General features: G+C 40.1%; 2 protein-coding genes across 7 annotated transcripts; one reads left to right on the top strand and one right to left on the bottom strand.

Annotated features, from left to right (window-relative positions):
* Nucleotides 1-2,195: 2,195 nt before the first annotated feature.
* METTL9 (methyltransferase like 9) lies at nucleotides 2,196-20,182 on the bottom strand. Of its 6 annotated transcripts, none has more exons than XR_004499390.1 (6): nucleotides 19,774-20,182; nucleotides 16,085-16,275; nucleotides 13,664-13,873; nucleotides 13,065-13,249; nucleotides 5,782-5,893; nucleotides 2,851-2,931 (listed from the first exon to the last, which is right to left on the bottom strand). XR_004499390.1 is itself a non-coding variant. In XM_015643056.3 (6 exons), exons 1-6 carry the CDS (start codon nucleotides 19,945-19,947, stop codon nucleotides 9,124-9,126), a joined length of 915 nt encoding a protein of 304 aa, XP_015498542.1. In that variant the 5' UTR covers nucleotides 19,948-20,182; the 3' UTR covers nucleotides 9,009-9,123. The 6 variants fall into 6 exon arrangements, 5 of the variants coding, with proteins under 5 accessions (XP_015498540.1, XP_015498541.1, XP_015498547.1 ...); XM_015643056.3 differs by lacking the exons at nucleotides 2,851-2,931; nucleotides 5,782-5,893 and adding exons at nucleotides 9,009-9,167; nucleotides 10,728-10,838; XM_015643054.2 differs by lacking the exon at nucleotides 5,782-5,893 and having other exon boundaries at nucleotides 2,196-2,931.
* On the top strand, nucleotides 3,462-9,805 carry IGSF6 (immunoglobulin superfamily member 6). The gene is made up of 6 exons (XM_015643062.2): nucleotides 3,462-3,747; nucleotides 5,323-5,673; nucleotides 6,550-6,656; nucleotides 7,484-7,537; nucleotides 8,102-8,185; nucleotides 9,363-9,805. The coding sequence occupies exons 1-6, from the start codon at nucleotides 3,681-3,683 to the stop codon at nucleotides 9,399-9,401; spliced, it is 702 nt and encodes a 233-aa protein (XP_015498548.1). The 5' UTR covers nucleotides 3,462-3,680; the 3' UTR covers nucleotides 9,402-9,805.
* Nucleotides 20,183-20,621: the final 439 nt, after the last annotated feature.

Below are 20,621 nucleotides of genomic sequence, written 5' to 3'. Positions count from 1 at the left end.
GGGCCAGGCCCAGCACCGCCCTGCAGCCTCAGGCGCCAGCCCGGCAGCAGCCGGCCCTCAGGGCGGGCGGGAAGGGCTCCTCCGCCGGGGGCTCGGCGCTCCCACAGCGGACAGGAGGGGACACCTCTGTCCCGAGATGAAGAGACCTCAACGGGCTGTGCAGGGGAAACACAGGGCTGGGGTGGCCCTGCTCCCCCATCTCTCCAGCCCAAGGAGGGGCAGGTGGCCCTGGGTTCCTCAGAGTATGAGCTGACAATACCTGGTACCGCCCGGCAAAAGAGGGCTGTGGTTTTGAGGGATGAAGCTGTTCCAACTTTGCTTTGAAAGTTTCTGGCTAAATCGTGCGCTTGCACAGCATCGTTTTCCTGAAATGCAACAGACCCAGTCCACCCTGACAGAACAGAACAGTTTAGTCACTCTCCAGGGCAAAACGCTGCACATTAGTGAGAGCACTGAGGTGCAGCTTGGATGGACACTGTCACCCACAGCAGGACAGGGCAAGATTCCCATGCCTACAATGAATTTGGACATTAGAATTGCAACACTTGCTCCCTTAGATGGCATCTTAGAGTATTTGGGGCAATTTAATGAACTACTGGACTCCAGAGTTCATGTGGGCTGTGAGCAGCATTGACTGCACACAAATGCTCTCTCAGGGCCTGCAGGGAGGAAGAAGTCCCTTCCCTCCCAAGGAAGTCTGGCTTTAGAAATACAGGTGTAGGTACAGCCCTAGGGGTTATTCTGTCTATTTAACAGGACTAACCAGGTGTCTGACCCTCCTGAATTTAGCCTTTGTAGGAAGATTTTCTTCATTATTCATCATGTTTTAATTCCTCATCTCAAATATGAAGATACTTGGTTAAATAGAGTGAACGAAGTAGAATATCATAAGAAAGGAAAAAAACCCTCCTATTATTTACATTGTACCTTCTGTTCCCAAACCTCTCAAAGCCATTACAAACTGAGATCCTCAGTGTCAGGACTAAAAGATGAGAGACAAGAAATGCAGTCTCTTGTGTGATTTTTAACATGTGGGATTAAAACACTTAAGTACCTTTGAAGAAGTTTACTACATATTTGCTACCTTAACCTAAATTCATGACACATTAAAAAACATTTTCCCACTTCTAGATGAGTACAAAACCAAGGCAGCAGAAGATAGATTAATGGATTCACTCCAGAGCATACATAGCCCATTTTCTCAATAGACAAATCTGATTGCACTATGTGCCAAAATGCAACAGCACATCTTGAAATGAGAATAACAGAGTCTAAATTACTGTTGAAAAGTAATTTGAAATTTCAGCAGTCGAATCCCTTGTCCCATATTACAGAATACTATTCCACAAAGATGACTGACAACAAAAAGCTAATAAATTGGCAGGAGAAATCATTAACCATCAGGCAAAGTGAGTTTGAGGTAAACCTAAAATGACATGTTAAGCATCCCACCTGACATAAAATCACCAATAATTATAAAAACCACAAAAAAAAACCCACAACAGGCAACTTTTTTAGACTTCAAGTAACAGAAGTCAGTTCTTACTTCACTTACCTGAGGTTTCTCTGCTCTCTCACACTTGCAACCCAAGCACTGCATGACATACACCTGCCAGGTTGGTACTATTTATGATGTCTCTTGTTGTCCTAAAGGAAAGTTATATCCCAACTGCCAGAAATTATCCACTTAAACAGTTTTTAAAACAAGACATGTTAAAATAAATAGCATTTATTTAGTGCTTCTGAAGAAAGGAAAATGTGTCAAGCTAGCTAAACTCTCAAGCCCCTACAGCCTGATCCTCAGAGGCAGTTTGACTCAGAAAATTTGCAAGAAATCACCTGCACCTTTTTAAAGCTGAAAACATTTGGCAACAACCTGCTTAGAGAGTTTGTTTTTAAAGCCATCAGTTTAAAGTGCAGTTTTTACAACTTCTACTGTAACCCATTTAACTGGAAAATGGCAAATGCGAAAGCAATGAGGATTTATGAGGCTTTGACAGGGAAGAACATGAAGGAAACCCAACCAAAAGTGATACATTTTTTGTGCACTGTTATCCCATTAAACAGTAATTAAATGCTGTTTAAATAAATGCAAGGTTGTGCTGCTACTGAAAGCTTGATTCTCAACACAAAAGCAGTTAGTGCAGACAAGCATGGCTATGGTTACAAAATGAACACAAAAGTTAATGCAAAAGTCATCTCAAAAAAGTTTATTAGCATGATTAAAAACGTGAAGAATGACAGTAAGAGAAAAAGTAACTTAGCATGGAAGATAATCCATTTCAACAGTTTTATTCAACAAGGCTTGAACTGAATGGATAACTTTATTGCCAGACTTTGCTTGATTTCGTTCACAACAGTTCACACTGTATCAGTTTCACCATTATAAAGACTATTGCTTTTGTTTGGATATGATCCCTGTTGCAGGTAAGTATAAAAAAATATCCCCCATTGCTGCTGGATTGCAGAATGCAATGTTGGTTTAAGAGCTGGTAAAAAAGAAATACTCAGCTGAGGAGTCCATTTAAAAAACAACATTTTTTTCTCCCCCCCTGCTAATCACACTACAAAGAAATACATTAGTATTTTGGCCTTTAAATTTCTTACATGATATTTATTTAGCATGGCAATCCCAAAATTCCCTCCCTTTAAGTAACCATAAATCAAAAGCCTCTTTCAGAGGCTGCTTCTTGGATTAGATTGTGGAGCTTTACTTCACACAGGCTTACACGGGCTTGAGGACGAAGACAGCATCATCCAGCACGTAGTAGTCATTGTACATGTCACCTTCACAGAGGTAGGGCAGTCTGGTGAAAGCCTCGATGGCAAAACCAGCTTTACTGAAAACTTCTGGCAGGCTGTTCACCTGTTCTTCCCAAGTGTGCCCTTTGATTTCCAAAACTTCTGAGGGCTTTTCCCACTTGCCACCTACTGAGAAAACAGAACAGCTTTGTTTCAGTTATAAAGAAAACTTTGTGTGCTGCATTTTCTTACAGAAAGCATAATTACACTCATTATGTTCATTCCACTCCACACAGGAGGTTGCCACACCACTTTTAGACCTGTTGCAAGATCAGCTCAAGTTTATCCCTGCTCTTCAAAAGCAGCTTCTTTAAGGTTATCTTTTGTTACATTTTTAACTAGAAGTGCCAGGACTGGCTAAAAGGTAACTGCCATTAGTGAGGCTGGTGTCCAGCAGACAGGCACAGAGGTAACTACAGTAATCAGAGTCAGCAAGCTGAAAATTATGGTTTGCTGTGAAGCTTTCACCATCAGATCACCACTACAATGAATGGCTACTTTGTGCCTTCAGTGGCCACCTACCAGCTGATCTGCTAATGACTGCTTAGAGTCATATAAAATTAAGAAGCTGATTAAATAGCATGCTGGAAAATGTCTTGTTATTTGTTATATCCAATGAAATAATCTGAAGGACTATAGGTACAACTCTCAGGAGTCCAAAATTTAAAGTTCTTCACTCATTTTCCAAATAATGTCATCCACAACAAACAAAAGCTTTCTGGTTTGGTCTGTACCTTTAACCAGTTTGCTAAATGCAGGAGTAAACACCCTTCTAAACAGGAAGTTCTACATCTTGTGATTACGACAGTTCCTCAAATCCAAACATTTCCCAAGTTCCTCTTCCTTTAAGAAGATTCACTTCCACAGAGATACAAGAAATGGCATCTTTCAAGAAATTAAAAAATGTGCTAATGCTGGTATTTGACTGGATCCTGTATGGTGCTGGTAAGACTTTAAAAATTTCTTACATTTTTTTATTTAACAGCAGTTAAACAAAGACTGAGAATTTTGTGGCTATGATTAGCAGCACAGCTACAAAATAAAAGCAATGAAAAGTTTTGCTGAAAATCAACTTAATTTCTGCTATAGTCATTTAACTTCTAAAGTACACAACTACTAGCAAATGCTTTTTCCTTCCAAAAGTCTGAAACACTGCTGTAACCTGTGATTTCTGGGTCAAATCCTGCTGCACTACCCTACTGGGAACACTCCAGTAGCAGCCTGGTTTCAGAGCAACTGTGTTTGTTTGGGGGGAGGGCTTGGGAAGTTCAGCAGGCAGCACCTATGTGACCTGAGGCCGTGGAGTTCTGCTCTGTGAGGACACCAGAGCCTGTGGATAAGGTGGAAAAGTGAAGGGGATCAGCTGCAGAAGCACAAGCTACTGCCTTTCACCACACAGGGTGCAAGTACACCCACAACTTACAATCTTCAGATTGCTGTAGCTGCTGTGGAATGGCTGTGATATGGACCTGACACAGAATCAGTTTCACTTTATTCCGTTAAAAGTCACAGGCACTGAATCTGATTGGATTTAGTGAGAAAAATGGTGAAGGACAATGCTAATTTGTGACATAATTGTTCACCATGGTCAGGTTTACAAATTGTGTATCAGCAGTATACTACTACACATCTTCTAGTTTGTTGTTTTTTAGCAAGCAGAAAAGGATGTTATTTAGATACTACCTCAATGACATAGTTTAAATAACTATTTATTTGAATAAAATTAAATATATTAAAACAGAATTCACACAGATTTCAACAAGGACTTTAAACAAATCTTCCAGACTAGTCATATTAAACCACACATTTTAGCTCCTTAATTAGAATGCTCTTCTCTGATTAACCTTCCTGTTATCTCTGCACACATTTTTAAATGTCAGAACTAACAAGCACTATTATTCTTAGAAACCAGGAATCAATATATGTGATAAAGTGGAAGAATGTCTAGGAACTATTGTGAATTCTAATCAATGTTATGAAGTTGGCTAAATTATAAATGTTTTGATTTATGACATTTCCACTGCCTGCCTTCAGCTTGTCTGGCTTGACTTAGACCAGGAACAGTGGAGGAGAGAGAAAGCCCTGCAGAACTGCTCCACTGAGCAACTGCACTTACGTCACAAAGCACCCACCCCCACTGGCCACTACCCCCAAAACATGCAGGGCTAAATCTCGGGCTAGGAGCTGCACAGAGTATTCTTCTGGTCTTCTCCAGTGCCAAAGGAAACATTCACATTGCTTCAGATCTATCAATCTTCTCTATTTTGTCAAAAAATAGAAAGGCAACCACATTTACAACCTGTAGATAAAAAGTGTTAAATGAGCACATGTGCAAGCTGTAGGAACTATCTAAAAAATTCACTGAAAATAACCTTAATTATTTCAAGTTGCAAACACAGTTGATTTCTTCCTTTCCTCCCACCTTTCCTTGAATGAACCAAAAGTAGGGTTTTTTTTCTTTTTAGACTGTACCTGTCTTTTTAGCTGTCCCTCACATCACCAATTGTTCCTTCCCAACAGGTGTTGCAGGTCACTGCCGAGTCACTGTAACACAGCCCAGGTTTCAGCAAGCTGACTCCTCCATGAACAATGTGTCCCTAACATGCACTTTCTCTGCTTCTGGATGCCCCTCGTCTCCACCTGAAGTTCTGTGGTTTCGCTTTTTAACTAATTCACATCAGGATTTGTGTACTCCTGGATGCACAGATCATCAGAAGTATAAAGTACATTCATCAGCAAATAACATCTTACTTGAGATAAAAGATCTGACTGTAGATGACAGCGCTGTTTATATCTGTGGAATAGCATTCTCAGACTCAGATTCATCCCTTTCTAAACAAGCAGGAGATGGAACAGTACTAACAGTAACAGGTCAGTTGTTCATTCCTTCTTAATGAGGCATCTTAGAAGAAATAAATTATCTTTTCTAAATACTCTATACTTTCAAGAATGACATTTAAGATGGAAATACCGACAAACCTTTTAGGAGTAGTATGGCTATATTAAGATGTTATTAGTAAAACCAGAGGGATTCCACAAATAAGCATCTCAATCCTTGCTAATTAGGCTGGTCTGTCATATGATGATGACTCTAGAATTATACAAAAGAAAGAAATTTTGCACTTGTGCTGTCTAACCACACTCTACATCCTCTTACATGAAGACTTTTGTGGCTGTCAAAAAGGAAGTATCAACAAAAAAATGAGAAGTAGAGAAACCAACATTTAGTAGAAGTACGTGCAAGAGAGTGCAGAGCCCCAGACCTGGGGATTCACTTCTGCCAGCCTGAGAAATATGTTCCAAACCTTTGTATCACTTGCCTTCGAGTTAGGAAAGTGATGAAACTTCAGTAATTACATTTCAGTTTTACATACTAAATCAGAAAAGGAAAAATAACCCTGAAACACTCAGCTGGATTATTACTTTCTTTATATTCCTTCCTTCCTCTAATTCCATTTCTGAACAGAAATCTATGAGCTTTATTCAGATATACCTTTACAGGAGCAGAAAACTGGATTCCATTCTCTCTCTATCCCTAAGGAAAAGTTTGTAATCAAAACTAACAGGTCTCCATTGCCCTTGCAAACACAGGAAGAAAAGGAAAATCATACCACTAAGGAATTTAGACTGAAATTAATCAGAAGAATTTTGATGGTATATGGCCTTTTCATTCCTCACAGAAAGGGAGCTGGAATGCAGAGTCTTAAAAAATTATGTGAATCAGACTAACACTCATTTTTAATAAAGGACCAGGGAAGCAGCAGAGCAATGGAAAACTCATCTCCATGATCATCATCTCGTCCTTACTGTTCCTGTACAGCTCTGCTGTGCTCACTTACTTTGCGGTCTACAAGGTAGGCTCAAAGTGATTCTTCTGGTTTTGTTAGTTTTTAAATGGATGCAGTTTTAACAATTCCATATGGAGAATAAAAAAACATTTCTAGATTTCATAACTATTATGGTTAAATTTTAAAGAGGAGGTTGGTTGAAGTCCTTGTACTGCACATACACATCTGTGAACTCCTGTGTGTCACACACCTGGACTCTCAACAGCAAGCACATTTTCGTTTTTCAGTAAAGTGTCTAAAATAAAAGGTATTCTGAAGTTAAAATTATCCTGAGAGTATAAACTTCCAGTAAAAGTAAAAGAATTTAAATTCACATCAAAGTATTTATGGGCTGCAGTAAAGCTACTGCAGCCTGCCTTCGCTTGTCTACTGATTCTCTTCATACACATACAGAACAGAAACCTTGGTAAAATTTAAAAATATCAGAGACTTGGAAGAAGTTTTATGCTCACAGAAACAAACCCATTAAAATGCACATGGTTAAAAGTTATGTGATTACTGCTGCTTTTTTTAAATATAGAACAAAATTTTTGTTTAGATAAAACCAAACAGAGCTACAAAAGCAATCTTTACATGATAATGAGACCTTGACAAGAGAATTCGGACTTCACAGTCCTTTCTGTGCTCACAGCAAAAACACTTGCAGTATCTACTACCAGAAGCTGAAAAAGGCTTCATACAAAAACCTCCCTATTTTTCCAATGGTATAAGTTGATGTAGTGAAACACTTACCTTACCAGTTAACTGACACTGCAAAAGGGCAACAATTTTAACTACTCTAACTTCTCATTTTATATTTTAATAGCTTTTTCATTTATTTCCTCTCCCTCCAGTTAAAGCCAAAGTTGCTAAAGAAAAGTGGGAAAGACCAAACAACAGAGAACTCTGTATGTTACCATGTTACTTGCTTTGTCTGTAATTCAGAGCTTCTTCTTCTCGTCTTTTTAAAGTATATTTAGCATCAATTTTGTGATTAATTGATGACTCCATTAAGGAGACATGCTGAGCTGCTAAGGCTTTACTTTAGATTTGTACAAAATTACTTATCAATTTATATTTAACTAATTTTAACAAATCAGGTAATTTAACACATTGGATGCAGGGTAAAGTTAATCTCTGTAAAGGCTATCTCTAACACACTGATTCCTTTAGCTTTAAAGTAAATTTTGTTTTGCTATTAATTAACAACCTCCACCGCTACATATCCTTGTATAAAAATCAGAAGCCATGCATTTAAAGATCTGTTAAAGGTGCATATGTTAAGTAATGCAATAATAATAACAATGTAATTTAAAACCCTTCTGCTCGCCAAACCACATATTTTTAAAATACTACTTAGTAAATTCCCAAAGACATACCCAGATATAAAATCTAAATTAGGAAAGGTAGAAAAAGATGTTTCCTTCCAACTCAAAATGTTGCACTGAACCAGTGTTTCAAATAATTTTCAGAAAATAAGTAGCAGCCGAAAAGTTTTCCAAGCAATTGCTCAGGAACTTCAAAAGCAGAGATATGCTCAACACTACCAACAGCCTGTGAGTATCCATTCCTAAATTTATGGGGAAAAAGAGAAACCAAAAGATTTTAGGAGTTTATTGCACCTATTTCCTTTAAAGTTGCTAGAGATGTAAAAAAAATATTCTGAGTAACAGTCAAAGACATTATAAAGCATTCAAAATGGCCAGATGCATAGAATTTCATATATATATTTATGCATGTGTGTACACACACACACCTTTTTAAATATATGTATGTACATTTAAAATTAAAACTGCCATAAATTTGTATTTTGCCAAGAAGGGGTCTGGTTCTGTATTGTTTGGTAAAATTCCTGGAGCTATTAAGAGGTCATGTTTGAAAAGTACTGCTTTTTCAGTTCCTCTTGCTCCATTAACCCAGAGTAGAGGACAGAAACATAATGAAACTATTTTAAAAGTTCTGTAATATATTTAAAGGTATTTCCCTTCCTCCAGCACACAGAGCCTAAACTAAATATTCAACATCACTGGGTAAAGCCACCCAACTTATTTCATCATTCCAAATTTATGCCATTAAGTCTTATATGACAATAATTTTACATGTGCCATATAAATTATTTAAAAAACAAACAAACAAACCCAACAAAAGCACAAAAAAAACCCCAACCAAAACACAAATCCAGACCACATAATCACACATATTTGCAAGGGAAATATTAGAAATCACATATATTTGCAAGTGAAGAAAATCACTTCAAAATCTTGCTTCTGAAATCTTGCTTCTCTTGAGAAACAATGTTAATTCTTTCCTATTCTGAGCACAGAGATCATTCAGAGATGCCAAGTGGAACCAAATGACACACAGAACGAAGTCAAGCACTTCTATAAACATTTTACTTCATTTATTTCCATACAGCTCCAATAATTTTCTTCTGTAATTACCACTTTAAAGCTTTCAATTCCCTGCTGACATGACCTGGTCCTTGGTTTGGCCATCAGATATGAAAATATGGGCTATGTTTTCCTGCCCCTGTGCTCCCTGGAGATTAGAAAAAGCCAACAGGATAAGAAACATGTTCTGAAGCCTGTAGATAACACATGGACAAAACCAACTGGATAAGAGGGGAGAAAGGATTTTACTGAAACACAAAAGGGATGGAGTTTGCCTCAAAAAATAAATTCTGCCTTTCTTTAAAAAAAAAATCACCTCAGTAATGAAACACTTTTTTCCTAGGATGATTTGGAAGATGACACTGTTTACCAAAACAGATGAGCATGTGCAGCACTTCAGATTTGTTCAACAGTTCTCCTGTAAGCAAAGGAGCAGGTGAGGAAGTTAAGCTTCTTCAGACTTCCTTTGCTTCAAAGAGAGAGGAGACAACATTGCAGGGCAGTGTTCTTTGGGAGTATTTTCCAAACAGATCACCAGAACCAGGTGCATTGTAACTTACATCTGTGTTACATATTCCATTTCCAAGAACTCTGGGAAAAGACTTTATCTTTGTAAGATAACTGCTGATGCTTCGTAAAAGTTTCCTTTTTTAGTTTAGATTTAATTCTGTCTTCTTTTTTCTCTTTACATAAACTTTTATGTATTCCTTTTACATGGTCTGAGCAATTGTGAAAGTTGTTTGATAATTGACAGCAACATAAAATAAACTTGTTTCATGGGTGAAATTTTGGATTTGCTCATGTTAATGGGATAGTTATTGATGTAACATTTACAGACCAACAGTAAATAAACCTTGGAACAATTTAAACAGAGCAAAACCTGTGTATTAGACAGGCAAGCAGAAAAAACTGACAATATAAACACATGCATTATCCTGGCAAAGCTCATTTGGGATGAGGGCATCTTCCAAACCTATTTAGGAAAGTAATTGTCACTGTGAAAACATTGCTTCTCCAATACTAAATTCACCTGCTTGGCTGACAACCCCCATCTCCCAGTCCCACCATCCCAAATCAGGAATACCTGGAGCACCATGTTTTGCCTTTACAAGCCTATTCAACATGGACACAAGCACAAAAAAAAACTACACTATGCAGTACAAGGCAGTATACTTTTTTTTTAAAGCACATTTTTCAGCAGTTACTATCTAGCCAATCTGCAAAATCAGCACTTTTCCAAGGTATCTGCTGGTATCAGGCATTTTCCTTCTAAAGGGAACAGCTAAGAACAGCTGCACCTTTTATCACAATTTTAATAAAGCAAGGCTTTGTTTAAAAAATGAAATGGCATTTCTCACTTCTGCAAGATGAGAACTGACAACTGAGACAAAGCAAGGATCCATCCTACACACTACTGTGTTACCAGCTGAATAGTATTTCAGGAGGACAGAATAAACACCTTTGCCTTCTTATCCCTGTCAATCCATTACAAGGATATTAACATGTTCAACAAGGAAATTTCACACTCTCAGGCTCCCAGTATTCACTAGTACTCTGAAGTATGGCATGACATTTTTGTTTCAGAGAAACTTGCATCAGTCCAGGCATGTATTATCCTATAATGACTTTTTCTGTCTGTATTAGGAAATACACAGGATTCTTATATGACTCTATGAGACACCTATTAAAAACAAAGTTGTGGTAATACCTGTTCTCAGTGACTGGTCTAATACCTGATGATTCAGGTATTGGGCTCTCTTGCCAAATTTAGACACCTGCAGTAACTGCATTCCTGGATGTTCTGCATGCTGAAATAAAACTGAAAAGCCCCAGAGAGAATTTATGATTGAGCTCCTCTGGACTCTAGGTGTCACTGTCATTCCACAAACAGTGAGTACAGGTCTGTATTTTAATTCCTCCTCCACCTTGCTTTGTTCTCTTAGAGCAGGTTTTATGCTATTCACATAGACAGCTTCCACCATTACCATCCCATTATACTGCATGTAATCACCCAAATAGCTCATTTTGATTAAAATAATTTCTCCATTTCTATCTATGGATCTATCACTGGATCAAACACCTTACCTGCCCCAACACTATTCCATTTATTCTCCCTCTACAAAATTAAAAAGTTTCACAACATGGGTCCAAGCTAGTTTTAATGAGCTGCTACAAGAAGTTACTTGAGCTGTGGAATGCTCTCCTCTTTGAATGTACCAAGTATAATTTTATTATATATAAAATATATGTACATATCTATTTTTAAAATGCATCATCATGTAGAACAGCTGAATGAAAATAAAGAAATTCTAAAATGGTTTTTGCATCATGAAGACATTCTGGCAGTTAATTGTCTGTTTTTTTAGCCCACAGTTTAACTGATCTTTAGAGGGAAATATGTAACTTTTGTGTGTGCTAACTTGCACTGTTAACAGTTTATATAGGTCTACATCCATAATAGTGGCAAACAGACAAACTGAGCATGTTTTTAAGTTTCAAACATATTAAGGGAGCAAACCTGCCTTCAGCAAAGTGATTCATCTGCCAAGTCACCATCACGAATAAAATTATGACATTGGCTTACAATCTTCTTACAATCGCATTTCAACTTCCAACAAGTAGGAATGACTGTTCAACAATCACAGAACAGGTTTATTGTCTCCTGGGATTTATAAATTTAATTCTCTATTCTCTTCCCAGCATATGGTAGGAGATTAATGATGAAGGATATAAGCAGGCTTAGAATAGTTTGTTCCTTAACTTATCCCCCCCTGTTGAGCCAGGGAATTGTACATGGTCTATTATGGACTACCTAAAAAAAATGCAGGAAAGTAGATGTGAGGGCAATAGTGATTGCCAAACACAATGGCACAGAATTTTGAAGAAACACAAATAAAGCATTTCTCATTTTTTGGTTCTAGTATGCCAGTGAAAGACTTGAAAGACTAGAAAGACACTGCTAATATTTGGAATTTTAAAGGATTTCTACAAGAGGAAGCTATATTGTTCCACATTATAGGAACAATAATTTGTAACCAAATATGTTTGAAATACTTAACAGATGCCTAAGTCAAACACCAAATCTAATTTAAGGCATTACTTTTCAAAATAGTTAAAAAATTACAAGCTCAAATACTGTATTTTAAGTAATTCTTCATCTAATGGCATTATTTCTTATACTTATTTTTTTCCTTTCTCCCATCAAAATACCACTATGTAAAAAGAGAAAACCAGATTCATACATTTGATGCATTTGTGATTGCCAGAACCTGATTAGCTCTGCATTTTCTGGGCCTTTCTACAGACAAGTCTTAACACTCAAGGAGAAACAGAACAATGACTGATGAACATCAGCCTCCTGGAATTCAAACCACCTTCAGGGTGCTTTAACCTGAATCCACAATCACAGAAACGTAAAAATGTTTCTAGTCTCTTTAGAAGTTTAGTCATAAAGATGGATTAATCTAAAAATCTTTCGTATATTTCCTTAAAATCCAAGTTTGGCACTGAATTTTATTTTTTTATTCCTTTTACTAGTACAATGTAAATTAATACAATATTAATAGTGGTTGGTACTTTGTATTCATAGGGGTCTATATTTTACTTTGAGACCTCATGCTGGAAAGTGAAAGTTATCTTCCAATGAATTTTTAGGTGGGATTCATTTGGAACACTTGAAACGACTTGAACAGCTGTATTCAGTGTTAAGACAAATGGTCACTAGAGACAGCTCAGGTCACCTCTAGGTAAAAGGCCTTAATCAGGGACCAGTTTTTCCAAGTTGCTCCAACATAGCTGAAATGTGGTAACTTGCAAAACAGGATCTGTGACTTCAATATTTGAGCTTTTTGTTGGTGCCAACAATGTATTCTGTGTAGTTAACAAAACAGCTTACATCATGTGGCCTATTTACCTATGATTTCATACTACATGCCCTCTACCAGTTATTTGTAAAAACTCAAATACAAACATGTCATTTATTAAACATTTAATTAGATCCTACACTAGTTTACCTGCCTAAACAGCTGCTAATGTGTGCACTTACCATTTTCCACATAGGGGTGAAATGGCAGAACCAGTGCTAGGATGACTCTGCCTCTGGTTGGCTCCAGTACACTTCTAATATCTTTTAATACAGTCAGTGGTTGATCACAGCGATCCAGCAAATTCAAACAGCTGATAACATCATACTGAAACCCTGTGTTTTGCCATTCATTTACACCAAGCACCCTGTGAAAAGAAGAGAAAGAGATACAGTCTTTTAAATAAAAACAAGCTGATTTCAGATAGAACTACTGAAGACAAAAATTCCCTGTGGACGTGTTGGTAATACAGGTAAGGTCAACCATTGAGAGAAGAGACAGACACAATCCCTTCTGGTCTTTTGGAAAGAAACCTAAATCAATGATCAGCATGGCTACATGTCCAGCCCTATGAACCTTGATAAACATCAGGTAATAAAGGAGACAAAAACCAACACTGGTAAGAGGAATCATCACATGTGTTTGTTTTTCTGGTTTTGTACAGGCTAACCTTTTCTGTACAAGCAAATAATAAAGGACTGAAAATACTGAACATTCATTAAACTACATTACTTTGCTGTAATGTCTGATATAAAGGATGTAGGAGTTATTCAGTCAATACCTGTATTTCTTCTTCTGAAGCTGCCATATCATAGTTTCAGACAATTCAGTGGCATAGATTTCTTCAAAGTGAGGACTCATAACTTTAGTGACTTCTCCATCTCCAGCCCCTAAATCGAGAAGTCTGTGGGATTTCCATTCAGGATTTATTTTAAGCAGTCTTTGAAATTGTTCTGGGGAAAACACAAACATTGAGCCCCTTCCCAGCAGCCTAAAATGTAAAAACAAGAAATGACCAATTTTGTACAAACTTTAACAGGACAGGCAGTGAAGAAATTTAGAACGTGCTTTGGCAGGAACCAGTTGCACACAATAGTAGACAAGGTCACTGCTCAGATAAATTTTAAATCCAGTTCAACTTGCCTTGCACTTGTAAGAGATCAGACATAGAGCCACATGCAGTTACAGTGGTTAAGACTCCAGAAGGAATTTTATTGGGTAAGGGAGAGCTCATGAGGTGCAGCTGAAGAAAATAACTGCATTAAAAAAATAAAAAAAAAAAAGGGGAAGAGAAAGAGTAGGAAAGATAAAGACTGAACCTTATTTGTCACATCTACAGATTTGAATCTCTGCCACCTACCTTAAAAAAAAACACAAAAAACCAAGATGAAATAACAGAGGAAATAAAATGGTTGCAGACACAGAAGTATGCACAATGAATGAGGAATAGGATGTGGAATGAGGAGGGAAGACAGGGAACAGATTTAAAGAAAGCATGGGGGTAACGCTGCTGGAGGGGCAAAAGAGATTTTTTTTAGTTCTGTGTTACAATGGCTTTTGCTGCTATCTGCTGATCCTGCATTCAACATGAAAAGCTGTGGAATAGAAAATAGACAACTCATTAAGGAATTGGGTAGAGGTGACAGTTGGATTCCTTATGGATCAAGTCAATGCCATACCCACCCATAACTGTTTGAAGACTACACAGTGACACGTTTCAGCTGTCATAGAAGAATTCAATGATGAAACAGAAGAACAGGCAGAGGAAGAACTGGTCAGTAATAGACTGCAGGTAGATAAATACTATTCTTTAAACTCCTGTTGATAGCATGTTAAACTTAAAGACAATGAACAGAGAAAAAAAACAAAACAGGAAAAAAGGTAAACAGAGATAAAAAGACTCAAAGAATAAAAAATGTGAAAAGGAGCTGGCCTAGGAAAGACTGACTACTAAAACCCAAAGAAACAAAAAGGACAGAGCATAGAAAGTCATAGAGAAGGAACTAAGCAGGATATCAAATGTATAAAAATAAACAGACTACATCCAATTTAAGTAGAGCCCCCTTGCAGCAGACATGTGTCAGTCCACACTGTATAATTGGCTCATAGCTATTATTCCTAACAGTATTATGAGGTGTTATTCAAAGCCCTGAAGAGCCTTTGAAAAAAAATGGAAGAGAAAGGAAGAAGAGACCAAAGGAACCTTTATATAAAGCTACACATAACTAAGAACACCACAGGGAAGCTCATAAAGTCATCTGGGTAGAAAATAAGGAAAAGGACTATTTTTCTAGCCCCAGTAGACAGCTCCTATCTTGTATCAGACTGTGGGAGAAGTATGTAGCAGCTGCAGAGGTGGGGATACTGGAGAAATTGGCTAAATGTAACAAAATGCATTTTTCATAAGGTCAAAGCTGAAAAGCTGTTAAAAGTGTTCAAATTGGGTAAGGTGAGCAAAAAAAAGCACTGCCTTGTTTGAAAAAAATACTAAAACACCCATGAACAGCCAAACTCCCCTACAATAAGATAAGAATAGACGAATGCTGTTTTATCAACTTATGTTTTCCTGCTTTGCTGATGGTTCATCAGTCAAACATGCTCCATAAGAAGTTATCTGTTCCAGTGCAGTTTACACACAAATTGAGGTGGAATCGTTTTACAGAGTAAGAGAAAGGACAACATTCCATATTAGTGTTGCCAGACACAACACTTGGCCAGCTTTGCACTGTTTAGAAATGTGTCAGAATTTGCCAAGGGCAGGCAAACACTTGGAAGAGTTTTAGGTACAACACAGAACTGTCTGGATACAGGCACCAACCCGAACAATCACAACGGTAACTGATCAAAATGTGGCAGTAGGGAAAGGGCAAGGTGGGACAGGGGAAGAAAGCTGAGGGAAGAGACACAGAGACACTCTCTTAGAAGAAAATTAATACGAATAACTGTTATAAAATGCAATTAGAATCCTCTGACTGTCTTTTATTAATTGCAATTACCTCCTCTGTCCCTCCATAGTGGAAATGGTGTTCACCAGTTAAAAGGGCTGGGCATGATGAACACAGGAGGGCATTTCACATCTGACAGAGCAGCAAAGGGAAATTACACATTTTGAAAAGCTGGCAGATCAAGGGGTAGTGCTGAACACTCGAAAACTCTAAATACAAACTGTATTTAGCTTACCCAAGATTGACTTTTCACTTACCCATTGATAGATGTTCTAGACATAAAAAGGCTAAAAATAGAGGACACAAAAGAGTGATAGAGCTGGATAAACAGCCAGCCTGACTTCTCAATGCTGTTGTTTAAGAAGATCTGTGTTCCTTGGTCAAGGTAACTCTGGACAAAAATGGGTTGAAGGGATTCAGACAACTGTTCAGTGTTGCAGACATACCACTAGAGAAAGAGATAAAGGATCATTTAAAAAGTTCAGCAATGCAAACCCAGAAGTAGTCAAAATTAATAGATACAAATTTACGACCAATTTCCATAAATATGAAAATTTAGCTTTTCCTACAGTTCAACAAACTTCAGGGTTAAATTAACTTAGAATTGTACCAAAATGAGAAATGATTACTTGCTAAGAAATAATGCTTTTATTTTTTGTCTTAATTATTACCCTGTACTTAGAAGTTATTTGCAAGGTTAATTCCCTAGAAAGCCAACATAAGTCCTCTATGCAAAAATTATATTTAAAAAATGTAAATTTATTTCTAATGAAGAACATCACTTATTTTTCACTCTCCTATACTTACACGGAGTTAGTGTCAGTCCTTCTCATAAAATGCCATTGTGTCTGTTTTCTACCATTAAGAACTCTCTACAGCCAACAACCTCTTATCTCCCCCTTAAATCTTGCAATAATGTTCCTTAATCTGACTGCATGTGCTCATTGTGCAAATGGGGAGTTTTAAGTATCCTGAAGTAAGATGTGAAGTTTTAGCAGAACCTTGCGGAAGGACAGAAACTGTCAGCCGGGGTAACTCCCCAAAGATTTAACACACTTGTGCTCAGATCCTGATCCCATCACATCTGTTTTTCCTGTTGGGAGAGAAGCTCAGGGCAGGTTTACACAGCATTCAGCACAGTGGAACTTTCAGACATCACTGGAATGGGACAGGGCTCTTATTGCAGTGTGTGCAGCTTCCCAGCAGCAGTGCCAGCAAGCAGAGGGGAGCACACCGTGCACCAGGGCCCTTATGCCAGATTCAAGAGCATCAAACACAGGCCCAAAGCAGCAAGGGAAGACCCTTGAATTGAGCAGCAAATGTGCCTGCTTAGTTTGAAAACCACCTGCACAATGGGTGCATTTCTGGCAGAATCAGGCTACTGACTGTACTTTCAAACACACACTTGTGGGTAGAACAAGTGAGTGATCCTTTCTTCTGAAACACAGATTCTGAGCCTGGCACAGGGATCCCCGAGACTGCTGATTCACCAGTTTAGGTCTCTCCTCACTGCAGCTCAGCCCTTGTTAAATAAATCAGCACAGACCATGATTCCCAAAAGGAATCCTTAGTGGCTCCTGAAAAACCACTAAAGCAGCAGCTTGTGTACTTTGTCCATTCATTCAGAAGCCAATTCAAGAGCGTGACAGAAGCAAATGATCCCAAGGAGCTGAGGAGCAGGCTGGGATGTGTCAGGTTCACCCACAAGGCTGTGCCTCACTCCACTGAACAGGTTTGGAGTGGTTCAGATGATTTGCCTTTTGCAATGTCTCGCCAGTTTCAATCCAGTAGAAAACATTTTCAAAGCCTTGGGAAACAGAGGCTTTGTTCCATAAGCAGCATGACTAAACCCAAGCTCATACACCTTGGGGTTCTGCACTGAACTTTCACCTGCAGTTCCACTGAAAAACAACAGTCCTACAATTCTTGTCTTTAAAACTTCTAGATATTGATGTAACTACTGACAGAAGGATGATGGTGACAACTAGCAGAAGCTTGTTTCCAAAAATTAGGTGTTGTTGACAGATCTCCAACTTATTATTCTCAGTATGGTTTAGTGGGTATGGTGGTATTTGGTCCAAGGTTGGACTTGATGATCTTGGAGCTCTTTTTCAGCCTTAATGATTCAATGATTCTATGATGGCTAATCTTGCCTATAAGGTTATTGACAACGACCTATATAACACTGGTGAATAACAGAGATTCTAACACATTATAAGAGGGAAAAAAAAAAAACCACCAAAAAATTCCCAATCTAAATCTAAATTTCAAATAAAAAAAAAAAAAAAGGTGAAAACCAGCTTAATTCCAGAACTACTTCCTCAGAACAGAAACTGCTTTTATTTTCCTCCATGTACAACATATGAAAGGCCACTAGTTACATGGCAGTGTCAATCTCTTTTATTATTTCAGATTGTTGTGCTAAGACCTTTGTTATAACAAAAATCATAAACATTGCAACTCTTGCCTAAATATTAGTAAAAGGATGAAAAACCTCTTTTAGATAATTTACATAAAACAAGTTAAGTCAGTAAAACTGCAAAGTCAAAGTACCAGGGGTCTGAACATGCAACCCTTGCTTACCCCACAAACCCAATAACAATAAATCTTACTAAATGTACTAAATAATCAATACCTACATTTAAAATCTAGATCAAATAAAACAGAGATGGAGATTATCCACTGCAGACCATCTACCTGAGAATGACACAGGCACCTCTAAAACACATTCCCCTGACTTTTCTTTCTACTACAGGCTTTTAACAACACAAAAGACTTTCAGATTTTCTTTGTTCACCAGGAGGAAGTTCCTCCTGTACACCTGAATTCTGCTTCTCTTTCTACCCATGATCTGAATGATCCCAAGCAGACCACAAGCATTAAATTCCAGGGATACATACACCCATCAAGATTCTGGATGCCAGCACCCACCCAGAGCACTAAGAAGGCTGCAGTAATGGATCAGCAGGAAGAATTATGGCTTTCCTTTGTATAGCAGTCCTCAAGTGTTTATACTACATCTTCGTTAGCTTGGTTCTGCATATTTAACCCAGATTAAGCTGCCAGCTTCCTTCTGCACTAGGAGTTCTTTATTAGCTCTTCTAACTCCTGTCAGATTTCCAGCAGCATTTCGTCAAAACATAGTGCGGATCTGAGCACATTCCAAATGAAATCTGTAACATAACCATTGCATTGCAAGGGCATGGCCCCTAACTTCTCCACAAGGTAGCGACCCATGTGTCCACACTGCCCAAACATAGCACCAACCTTTTATCGCAGTCGGATCACATTGCAACAACTCAGTCCTAGTCTCTTGCCACCTCCTACTGCTCCAAGGCCTCTGTGGGAGTCTCAGTTTCCCACTTTTTTTTGTTTTCCTCTACACGCACCGGTACTAATTACAAACATCTCTGTGATTACAAACCCACCCCCATCACCACCACCTGCAAACTTCACTGGTGCACTCTCACAGGGCTCACCGGACACATGGGGGTGTGCATCGAAAAAAACCGGGGTGCACATCCACAGCCCGGGGTGCACACCCAGAGCCCGGGGCGCACCTCTGCCGGGAGCAGCTCTGGCCCCGACCCGCCCCGCTCCGGCTGCCGGGACAGGCGCTGCCCCCCGCCGCTACCGCCGGGTTCGCCCCGATCCCCCGGCGGCGCCCCCCGAGCCGCAGCCCCGGCAGCGCTCCGCGCTCCGCACGGCAACTTTCTCACCGCAGGACAGAGCGGTTCCCTCTCTTTGTCTGCGCTGCCCGGCCCGGTGCCCCCTCAGCCCGCACCGGGCTTCCCGCTCCTCCCGCCGCTCCCCCCGGCGGACCCCCCGCCCTGCCCGCCGGAGCTCCCCGGGGGCGGGGGTCCCTGTGCCGCCCCCGCCGCCCAGCCCGGCACGATGAGGGAAGGGAAGGGAGGGGCGGGCAGCACGGCCGCCGCCGGGGCTGTACCTGGTGGTTCTCCCTGGCGCCCGGGGCTGGCTGGCGGTGGCTGCCCATCATATTCACGTAGAGGGACCTGGATAAAGGGCTCCGCAGGTACCGCGCCGGGCCAGCCCACATCGTCCTCCTCAGCACCCACAGGAGCAGGGTGTAGCAGCCCAGCCAGCACAACCACAGTCTCATGGGGAAGGGGCGCGATCAGCCCCGCGCGCCGCCGCCGCCCCCCCGCTCCATGGCAGCGGCGGCTCCGCTCGGGGCCCGCGCACACGCTCCGGGCGGAACGCGCCGCCGCGGCAGCGGGGCCCGCCCGGACGCCTTCGCTGCGACACGCCGGGGCCTGGCGCGCACCCGTTCCCTCCCTCTCCCTCGGAACGGCCGGGCGGGGCCGCGCCGCCTTCGAACCGGAGCGGGGCCGGGCAGGGCCCCTCAGCCGGGCTCCTCCTTCGTCCCCGCCCCGGGCACCGCCGACAGCGGCGGGAGGGCGGCGGCCGCCTTGGCGGCGCTGGAGCACGGGCTCGGCGCCGCCCTATCAGTCCCAAGTAGGACTGAGGGCCGCGGGGCGAACAATTGCTGGTAAAGAGGGGGGCCTCTCTTTCTCATCAGATTTGATGGCTGAGTCCAGCCCCTTCATCTCCTGGTGAGGGTGGCACTGGGATCCTGACTTTTACCTGGAACCTCCTCTGATCAAGCACTGATCACATCTAACCTTGCTTATCTTGGGAAATCAGAGCAACAACAGAATATTGCTAGAGGATTTTTGTGTTCGGTTCATTTTCACTGATGTTTAACTCCCTGGAGGAAAGTTTTTGACTTGAGAGCTTTAGACAGTTTTCCACTGAAGATTGCTTTATGTGGTT

This window comes from Parus major, chromosome 14, assembly GCF_001522545.3.
Source record: "Parus major isolate Abel chromosome 14, Parus_major1.1, whole genome shotgun sequence".
NCBI lineage: Eukaryota > Metazoa > Chordata > Aves > Passeriformes > Paridae > Parus > Parus major.
The sequence above is the reverse complement of the archived record's forward strand: the minus strand, read 5'-3'. Positions and strand labels throughout refer to the sequence as shown.

Excerpts from the sequence above, each read along its gene's own strand:
- METTL9 (XM_015643054.2), bottom strand. The coding sequence starts at position 19,947 with ATGAGACTGTGGTTGTGCTGGCTGGGCTGCTACACCCTGCTCCTGTGG. Across the intron at positions 16,276-19,773 it reads GCGCCAGGGAGAACCACCAG|TGGTATGTCTGCAACACTGA; the intron begins GTACAGCCCCGG and ends CTCTTTCTCTAG. Across the intron at positions 13,250-13,663 it reads CTTCAGAAGAAGAAATACAG|GGTGCTTGGTGTAAATGAAT; the intron begins GTATTGACTGAA and ends TTCTTTTCACAG.
- IGSF6 (XM_015643062.2), top strand. The coding sequence starts at position 3,681 with ATGGCATCTTTCAAGAAATTAAAAAATGTGCTAATGCTGGTATTTGAC. Across the intron at positions 5,674-6,549 it reads AACAGTACTAACAGTAACAG|GACCAGGGAAGCAGCAGAGC; the intron begins GTCAGTTGTTCA and ends TTTTTAATAAAG. Across the intron at positions 8,186-9,362 it reads CTCAACACTACCAACAGCCT|GATGATTTGGAAGATGACAC; the intron begins GTGAGTATCCAT and ends CTTTTTTCCTAG.